At 37.8% G+C, this 10,459-nt stretch overlaps 1 protein-coding gene across 3 annotated transcripts in view; it reads left to right on the top strand.

Annotated features, from left to right (window-relative positions):
- Positions 1–10,459, top strand: part of SEPT7 (septin 7) — a 121,328-nt gene that overhangs the window by 61,758 nt on the left and 49,111 nt on the right. For all 3 annotated transcript variants that reach the window (XM_006832136.1, XM_006832134.1, XM_006832135.1), the window contains one exon: positions 9,510–9,610. In XM_006832136.1, coding sequence (XP_006832199.1) covers positions 9,510–9,610 — 101 coding nt within the window. The remainder of the gene's footprint in view (positions 1–9,509; positions 9,611–10,459) is intronic.

The raw sequence follows: 10,459 nt of genomic DNA, 5'->3' as shown, positions 1-10,459 counted from the left end.
TTTCACAGGTGTTGTCTGCCTCCCTGGTGTATGGCAGTTGGTATTGGTTCTTGCCTGGGTTTTGGTGTTTTATAGAGTGTGATTGTAGCTTGACTATATGGCAGTAGTTGCTGACTCTTGGGTAATACAAGGAGAGAAAGAGTCCCCCAAAGGTAGAAGGGGGAGCATAAAAGAGCAAACATCACCAGCAAAAACAACAACAACAAACCTAGACTGAATACTGTAGTCTATAGTCACAGAAAAAGGAGAGGAGGGAGAGAAGAGGGGAAAAAAAAAATTCTGTAGCCTAATATTAGTATGACTTTAATGTCCTCTCTTCAGCTTCTTGCTTTCAAAGCAGCCTGAAAGAGTTCAAGATCCCACTGTTGGTTGTTATGCTATAACCTCAGGCTTTAATTTAATTTTTGGCCTGTTTTGTTTTTAAATTCTCTTTCCTTCTCTACAGGCCTGTCCTGGCCTTTTCCTGTATTTAAAAAAAAAAAAAAAAAGTTCAGGGCCTGCTCTTGGGCTGAGTATCTTGTGTGCATGTGTGGCAGAAGTACTCAAGTACTCACCAGTGGTGAGGGTGGGAGGGTGTCCCCTCACTTAGGGACCCCCTCTAGTCACCAGAATGGAGGCATGCAAACAGTGTGTGTGTGGCGGGGGCAATGACCAGTACCCAAAAGAAAAGAAAATTAGAACAAAGCAAAACCGACAAAGTGTATTGTCCACCATTGCCCCAAGGTTCCCACAGCATTTTTCTGTGGTGTTTCTGCTCCCTCGCTTGGTCTTGCCATTTGGTCTCGCCCAAGATGTCGGCTCTGGGCTTCCGAGCCTGGCAGATTCAAAAGTATGCGATTCCTTACTTCAGCTTCAAGTTCCACTAGCTATAAGTCTTCAAACTTTTAAAATATTCTTAGCTATGTGGTTCCGAGTTTTGGAGCTCTGTCCTGGATCTGCTTTGCCTGGTATTCTGTGGTATGGCTGATGGCGAACTTCACTGTACCCTAGCCGCCATCAAGCCCCCCATATATATTTTATAATCATTTTCCTGAATTCCTTCTCAGACATTTCCAAAGCCTGCCCATCTTCCCGTTTGTAGTGTAGGTGTACTTCCAGCTGATTTGCCTCAGTCACTTCATCTTGTTTCTGGACATGTGCTGATACGGTCATCGGCTTCTGTTTTTGGGGCACATTTCAGGAGTTATCTGTGGCCTTAATACTTAGATGGGTGTTTATTTTGGTATTTTTTATGCTTTCTGATTGCCTCCATGTAGATGAGATGGGCTGCCGTTTTCCCTCTTCTTTCTGAGAAATTTCAAGATGCTACTGTTGGTCATTGTAATGTAACTCAGGATTTAGTTTTTGGCCTATTTCCTTTTTAGTCTGCCTGTCCCCACTCCACAGTCCCCAAACAGTGCTTTTTCATAGTGATAAACAATTTAGGACCAGCTGTAGTCATTTGGTTTTAAGTGGAAACTGTCACTTTAATTTTCTAGGAGATCTGTGCGCATGCATAGTAGAACCCTCCGGGGCTAGGGGTGAGGTGTCCACTCGCTCAGGCATCCCCTCTAGTCACCAGAATGAAGGTGCATAGATAGCAAGAGACCAATGACAGATACCAAAAAAAAAAGTCCACACCTATATCTTCGTGGTTCTGTCTGGTGCCCTTGGCTGCTCTGAGCCTTGCCCCACTTGGTCTTTCCCAAGATGGTGGCTCTGGGAGCAGCTGAGTGTTTTGAATTAGAAAGCAATTGGATTTCTTGCTTCTGCTACAAATTCCCCTAGCTGTAAGCCTTCCAACCTTCTAAATATTCCTTTATATTTGGGTCAGAGTCTTGGGACCCGTCCCCTGAGCCTGCTTGGTCCAGTGTTCTGTGTTGTTGCTGACGGTCTTCACTGTACTTCCACCTGCTCCGCCATCTTGTTTGTTCTTTCCCACATGGTAGAATTTTGCAAGACCAATGACTTCTTCATTGTAAATACTTTTTAAAAGGTATTTACATACATGGACAACACCAGTTGGAATATACAGGAATCAAATTGACTACATCTGTGGGAAGAGACAATGGAGAAGCACAAATTGTTAAGCCAAAACTAGGCCAGGTGCAGACTGGAAGAAATCATCATTGCTCATATTCAAGTTCGGGATAAAACTGAAGAAAATTGTATTTTTCAAAACTTCCATTTGGTTTTCTTAGGAAATTTTTATTCCTTTCTTACTAAGTTTCTATTTTTACTTTCCTGCTTTCTCCAAGATTTTCTTTAGTTCTTTCAGTGTTTTTATAATGATTGCTTTGAAATATTTTCCTGTTAAACCCTACATCTGGTCATTCTCACAGGCAGTTTTGGTTGTCTTTGTTTCTTGTGTCTGGGTCATACATTTCCATTTCTTTGCATGCCTCATAATTTTTTTGTTAGAAGTTGGGCCTTTTATATAATCTAGCAACTGGTTCTCTCCTTTCTGTTCTAGGACTTATTATTATTATGTGCTTCTCTGTTTGCTTTGTGGTTGGCAGGATTATTGCAGTGAAGTCTTGTCTCCTACTTCCTCCTCCATTAAGTCTCTGATGTTGCTCATGGACTCAGTCACTTCAAGGATGGGTGTGTCCTTAAGCACCTTAGAGTGACAGAATCACCCTAGATTGACAGTGGTACTGACTAGTATGAGTCTCTTCTATTCTTTTTTTTTTTTCGCTAAAACCCAACTACTGCTACTTTCCAGTTCTTAGTTAGAAAATAACTCCTCACAATCCTAGTTGTGTAGCAAATGATCTACTGTAGGAAGTCAGTACATTCAAGGTCAGGGGAGTAAGTAGTTAGTCAGCAGTGCTGTTTCCCAGCCCAGATTTATTAGGTCAGTAGAAACATGTAATCTTGAGTTTTAAAAGGTAAATAGCTGTCATTTCCCTGACCCAGAAGGCTTTGTAAAGTATTTTCAACTGTCAAAATTTCAAATAAAGAAAAAATCTGTGATGTGGCAAAATGAGGATTGAATTTTAAAGAACATGATCTCATAATTTTTTGTCTGGGAATTATTTACTTACAAGAGACTTATAGCTTAAAAGGAGAAATTTCTTTACATTTCTAATTTCTCAAAGGAGAGGAAACTGCACTGAATATAGAGATGAGTCTGAGGTGTCTATATTTCAATGGTTTGGGTTTAATGAAACTTTCAGTATTAAAAGTCTTCTGAGATAAATTCCTCAGATGCAGGTCAGGACCTCAGTTGCTGTGCCAACCCTAGATGTGACCTAACAACAATCTTGAAGTATTTTATACCAGGGGATCAAACATGAATGTGCATCACAGTCTGTGTTTGAGTATAGATTCTTGATTTCCCTCCTTCAAGTTTTCTATTTAGTAGTTAGAGGACTCAGAGAATTTTCATTTCTAACTGATTTTCAGTGCATACTATTTGTGGTACTTCTCTTTGAGAAACATTGCTCTGTGGCATTTCTGGCTTGCTACAAACTGCTTTCGTCCTGACTTTGCAGGGAGAGAGTAAGAACGGATACTGTTTTTCCTTAATTCTTGTTCTGTTATTTCAGAAAGATAAACATTATATATGTATGTATATATGATAAAAGTTTTTGCATACTTTTGTTGCATTTGGAAACTTAAAATAATATTTTATACGTCATTGAAAGGTTGCCAATTCTATTTTCTTAACCCCAAACAAACCCAGTGAGTTCTTTGTGACTCATGGTGAGCCTCTTTGTACAGCGTGGAACTGCTCTAAAGGCTGTTCAGAAGCACATCATTCACACTTTCTTCCATGCTGCTGCCTTGGAGTGGGTTTAGACTGCCAACCTTGCTGCTAGTGACGAGAGCATAACTGTTTGCACCGCCCAGTTGTTCCTTAATAACCCTAGACAAGGTTGCTATGAGTGGGACGTACTCAAGACCACTTAGCAACGACAAGTGGGTTCTAGCTGGTGGGTTTGAACCGCCGATCTTGCAGTTAGTAGTTCAGTGCTTATTTTACAGCATTGCACAAGAAGTGTTCCTCATATATAAGTGGGTATAAAATTTTTGTAGATAAGTTAAAGGTGAAAGCAGTGAATCTTATCCCTAGAATGTTAATATCCTCAATTCAGTCCAGTCCTTAAGAAAAGAGAAGTTGAAGACAGAAGAAATAGACTAAACAGTTGTCCAGATGACCTTAAGATGGAAAGTGATCAGATCCTCTACATAGATGGAGGAATTGACTTTAGGAAGAAGATTTATTCCATTGAACAAAAGGGATGACTAAGTGATGATTCAAGCAAATTGGGGATGTTGTCATATTTGAAGCAGAGATGAAGTACTTTGTGTGGAGCATGATAGTAGGTGGAGGACTTGGGAAGAATAATAAAGATTTGAAATAGTCGTACTGGGAAATGGGAGAGGCATGAGACTGCAGAGCACAAAAAAGGCTTGTTAAGCAGCAGAGAAATGTCTGTTAAAGTTTAAAGTCTTTAGTTTATGGCATGGAAAACCAAAACCAAAACCAAACCAACTGCCATCAAGTTGATTCCAACTAATAGCTACTCGTATAGGGTTTTTGAGAGTGTAAATCTTTACAGGAACAGGTAGCCCTGCCTTTCTCCCACAGAGCGGCTGGTTGATTTGAACTGCCAGCTTTGGTGTTAGCAGCCCAACACGTATCCCACAGTACCATCAAGGCTGCTTAGGTAGATGGGTTAATTCAGAATGAGATCTGAGCAGGAAAGGGAAAAAGATAAAGGATTTGGTGGTGTGTGTTGCTAATAAAAATGAAAGGTGATGGGGAATGAGATTCAAGAGTAGAGGATGGAATTGGAATCTTTGGATCAACTTTGAATCAGCTTTCTTCCCAGTAAAGTTCTGTATCTTGATGAGAGGGCAGGCAGTCTTTAGAAATAATTGGTATACTATTGGTTACTTCTGTTGAATTTTTTTGGGAGTGGGGGGATGGGTGGGGGACGGGACATGATGAAGCTGTTAGGATGATGTTTATTTATCTTTTCAGCCATTAGTAGAAATAGATCCTGTGTTTGAGCAAAGCAGAATACTGCAGAACTTTGATTGTAATGCTACTTCTTGAGGAAGATGTATAGAGATGAGTTCTTGACAGTTTAAGTTTTAACCCTATCCTCCAAATTTTAAATAGTTAAGTAACACCAAAAGACAGCATCAATTTGTATTTAGTTAAATAATAATCACTGAGTAACCTAAATCTGTTTATCTCAGAAAATGGCTCTTAGACGTTAGATTAGAAAAGTTCAGTGTAAATAGCACTCTTCAATTTATGAAGCTTTACAATAAGGTCCATTTGTTATAGATGGAGTTTTAAAATTTATTTATTTTCGATTGAGAAACTGAACAGTAATTGAAAAATTAGTGCCTTGGAATTGTGGAATTTAGGAAGCCAAAAGAGGCCACTGTAAATTAACTATAAAAAGTTTAATGAGTTTTTCAGGAAGAAATAGAGTTAAAATCCTTTTGATTAATTCCTTCAATATTAAATTATGCATTTAATCATAGAGAAAACCCAGTGATGCCATAAAATATGCTGATGTGACCTACTAAAGTAAAATGCCTGGGAAAATAGCCATTTGGGATAGATTTGTTAAGAAAAGTTTGGAATTCCTGAACTTGGACTAATTTGTTTTCCATAGATCCCATGAGGATATTTGCAAAACCAGATGATAGGATACAGTAGGGTCCTGTGAATGGCACTAGTTTACAGTTACACTCTCTGACTCTCATCCATATAATGCTGAGTTTTGATTTGACCCTGTATGCATACTCAGAAATCTAGAGGCCAGTGAGGCAAAGGAGCTTTACAAAAGACTCTCTAAGGCTATAAAATGTAAACCTTCATTTTTCTTACCAAATCAATAGCAATCAGTTTGTAGAACTGAGTTTTATTTTAAAGAAGAAAAATCGGGTGATTCATGTAAGTTACATTTTACATCAGTTTCTAATATGTAGTTGTTGTTAAGTGCTGTCTAGTCCATTCTGACTCATAGCAACCCTATGTAGATTTCAGAGGCTTTAATATACAGTAGTATGTCATTTAAAAGAATTATTAGGTAAAAAGATAGCTTGGATGTGTTTGCTTCAGTGATAGTTTTAATAAATCTATTTTTATGAAGATGATAGGGATGAATTCAAGACATACTGAGATGTTAGATTTTGACCTAATTATCCTTTGACTTAAATACAACCAAATAAATAAAATGTGAATTCCCTAAGCCAAAGAGATAACACCACTTAAAAATGTTTTCATTTTGTTGATCTCGCGCTGGTGAGTCTGATAATTTTCTCTGAGATCTTTTGCCACCTCCTGTTACTAAGGTTACCTGGTACCAGACAAGTTGAGCTGTATTAGGTGATGTGGAACAGTGCTTTCCCAAGTAATGTGCTGCCATTTCTGATCAGAGAATACTAGAACTCATACATATTGATGTTCATTTTTTTTTTTTTAATTCAGAAACTATAAGACAGATTTATATTTAATATTCAGATTAGTGAAATAAGCATATATATATTAAGAGCCCTGGAGCCCTGGTGTGGTGCTGTGGGTTAATGTGCCAGACTGCAAAGCCATTTGAACTGCAAGGTTGGTGGTTCAAGCTCACCAGCCGTTCCTTGAAAAACTTATATAGGGTTGCTATGGGTCAGAACCGACTTGACAGCACTAAACAACAACAATATATTTGGGGCCCTGAGAATTTTCAGTGTTGATTTATATATATACACTTCAAAGCAACTTGAAGAACATTAGTCTAAAACAAAATTGCCTCTTATTTATCTAAGAGATAGAAGTTTTCCATGGATGTACATATCCAAATTTGGCATCTCCCCCTCACCCCCACCCCCATTTTTAGAGATGGCAGAGTTTCTGTCTTGGTAATAATTCTTCTTAAATAAAAGCTCTTGATTGCTATAGATATTCATCAACCATTTAGTAACCATAAGAACACTAGACAGCTAACATCAAGATTGGCTTTTCAAACCCACCAGCCGCTCCTTGGAAAACCCTTTACAGGAGCACTTAGAGTCCGAACTTACCCAAAGGCAATTAACAATATAGCCAATGAAACATTTGGCTATTTGAGTTTATTTAATCTAATTTGAATTAAGAATTTGAACACAGTCTCACTAGTCACATTTTGAGGACTTTGTGTGTTAGTGGCTAATGTATTGGACAGTGCAGATAGAATATTTTCATACTGCAGAAACATATTAATACTGTAGACTGTTTTGTTTAATAGTTGGTAGTTTCAACTCTCAATACATGCTTCAGCTAATACCTATAAGAAAATGCCAACAACAGAGAAGTCATGTAGTTCCCACCCACCGAAAGGAAGCTCATCCCCTCGGTCTGCAGAGTGCAGGATCCTCCCAATGGCTGGTTCCACCAGTTGTCTTAGGTATTAGCATTGACTGGCCACTACTTCTTTAACCAAGAGCATAAGAGTTCTCAAAAGATTAAGAGTCCCATTTGCCTCCCGGCCCCCCTGCAGATTTCCAGTATTCTGTGGCTGCTGTAGGATGAGAGCAAGACATCCTTAAACTCCATGTGTCCATTGGAAGTGAGTGAGGGTTAGGCTCTGCACCACCACATCCGCACCCCCTCGAATCATGTAGGACAGAGGAGGCAAAGCTCCTCCCAGAGGGGTCTGTCATTCTTCTGTCAAATCTGTTTTTAAAAATTGTCTCCCCCCCAAAATAGTTGATTTGTATGAAATGTGACTATTGTACATTCTTTGAATAATCACTTGTAAGACTTGTTGCTGCTTGAAGCTATTTCCTTTACTTTTGTTGAAGGGACTTGGGTGGTTTTGGGGTCTTGGTAGTGACTGTAGGAACAGATTAGGGAAGAGCCAAGTGTAGATTTTGGTACCATGATGGGTAAGAGATTTAGTTGCTATGCAACTAAATGTGGCCCTTGTTGTCTATGAGGGGAGAGTAAGTTTCTAGCAAGGGGAGTGGGGGGGGGGCTGTCTACCTATTCCAGTTATCATTCAGGTTCACCAAATTAAAAAACTTCCATTGTGTTTCAGTTTCACTTCCTTGTCCATCAGTGAACAAGGAAGAACTAGTTTGAAGCCCTGCTACTGACCTAAAGTTAGTGGTTTGAATGCAGCTTGTGGCTCCACGGAAGAAAGGCCTGGTAAAGTTCTTCTGTAAACATCACAGGCATTTTTATTCTAACACATGGGGTCCCCAGGAGTCAGAACTGACTCAGCTGCAATGGGTTGGGTTTTGGGGGATAGGGATAGCACTTAGCATGCAGTTTGGGTATAATTTTTGTTTTACATTAATTATTTTATCAGCATACCTAGAGCCACTTGCCTTAATATTTAGTACACCTGTGCACTGAATGAAACCCTGTCCTTTTCTAGGGGAATTAATCCTTTTTCCATTTCAATCAGTATTTCTTTTACCTTATTGTTGTGTGTCATTGAGTTGATTCTGACTTACAGTGACCCTGTGGCACAGAGGAGAACTACATTTAGCAAAAAAATTTGTTCAGGATGAACAATCTATATGCCATTTGATTCATAGTTACAGAAAATCTTTGCTTAAACCAGGAATTACTATTTTTGTTATTGTTAAGTCCAGTGCGCTCTTGCAAATAAGTCTTTTTTTTTTTTTTTAAATAAAAGAATACTAAATACAAGTGAAGATCTTAAACACTGTTAATAGAGGTTCCCTGTATCAGACAGAACACATTTTTTTCACTACTTGGACCTTTGCTGATTTTATTAGCCAGAACATGGGCAGTATCTATCATGTTTGAGAAGAGAATTTGGATTGTAGCCAAAATATGAACACAAGTGTTAATAATTGCAAACATGTTGAAAAAGATTTGGGAATGGTAATCATAAGTTCACTTGAGTAATTGATTTAGACCAAACTAGATGGAGTTAGTCTGGGAAAATATTTAATGTAAATATTAGGTATTCCTGTCAGAGTAATCACATATGAGTCTGTAAACTAATGAATCATTCAAGCACTTTGTTTATGTGTGTCATTAGTTGTGCAGTTAGATTCTATAAGTATTTTATGGCTTTAGTGATTTTTACCATTTTATCAGTCCCTGTTTCCTTCCCTGTACAAAAGTATGAGACATCAAGCCAACATGAGTTTGATAAGGTCATGGCAAACTATTTATGTATGCACTTTTCTTGAGGTTTCTAGGACTTCTTATATCCACAATCTATTGATATTAAAGAAAATGTAGTGGTGATGTTGTTGTGTGCTGTCAAGTTGGTACCGACTCACAGCAACCCTGTATAGGATTTCCAAAGCTATACATTTGTATGGGAACAGAAAGTCTCATCTTTCTCCTGTGGAGTGACTGGTAGATTCTAACATATGACCTGGAGGTTAGCAGTCCAACTTGCAACCACTATGCTACCAGAACTCCTGAGAAGGAAGGAGGGGGGTAGATTTAGCTTGGAAAAAGCTTCCCAATCGATTTTGATAAATGCTCCTGTTGGAAATCACAGTACAATATATAATATTGACATCTGAACTAATGACTCTTACAGGTGGAGCAATCCAAAGTTTTAATCAAAGAAGGTGGAGTTCAGTTACTACTCACAATAGTTGATACCCCAGGATTTGGAGATGCTGTGGATAATAGTAATTGGTAAGAAAGCATTTGCATTCGGTGCTTTTCAATGGCATTTCGGGAGTGGGAAGGTGGTCGATCTTTTTAAAATTATTTTCTAAGTCTAATAGAAATTTTCCAGCTTAGCAAGTCACTGAATTTTTAGTGATAGGACTTGGAGTTATTGTCAGGTTATTTGATAATGTTGCTTATTAACATCTTTGAGCCCATTTCTGATTCTATAAAATGAGATTAATACTACACAGAATTATTTTTAAGGATTAAATTATAAAACAATATCTAGTTAAATATAAGAATTACATATATGAGGAGAGAACTTCAAAAAACTGATGGAAAAATGAAAGATAATGAAATATTTCCATGAACTTTTTGAAGCATCCTTGTATGCAAGACATTTAAAACTTTACAGTCTTTTTAAAATTGTATTCACTTGTTTAAATTATACTCTGCTGTTGTTAAGTGTCATGGAGTTGGTTCCTACTCATAGTGACCCCCTGTATAGCGTTTCTAAGGAGCAGCTGGTCGGTTTCAATTGCTAATGTTGTCTTTTGGCAGTATGCTATAGTGCCACACCAGGATTCCAGATTATATTTTAGCACATCCACATTTAAACCTGACTTTCAGGGTAACTTTATAAGAAAAGAACAGCCACCTATGAAATTTTAGTCCTGAGGAATAAATCTTAGTATAACTGTTGTTATTCTTTGAATTTCAGTTTTAAATTTTCTATCAATTATTATTTATAACATCTAAATAAGCTCATTATCAGGTTTTTATATTATTTAATCAAATTTTTACATTTGATAATCAAAACTCCTTGGATGTAATTTGTTTTTATATTGTAGCTTAGCATTGATAAAGTAGCTT

Source organism: Chrysochloris asiatica, unplaced genomic scaffold (assembly GCF_000296735.1).
Source record: "Chrysochloris asiatica unplaced genomic scaffold, ChrAsi1.0 scaffold00006, whole genome shotgun sequence".
Lineage (NCBI taxonomy): Eukaryota > Metazoa > Chordata > Mammalia > Afrosoricida > Chrysochloridae > Chrysochloris > Chrysochloris asiatica.
The sequence above is the reverse complement of the archived record's forward strand: the minus strand, read 5'-3'. Positions and strand labels throughout refer to the sequence as shown.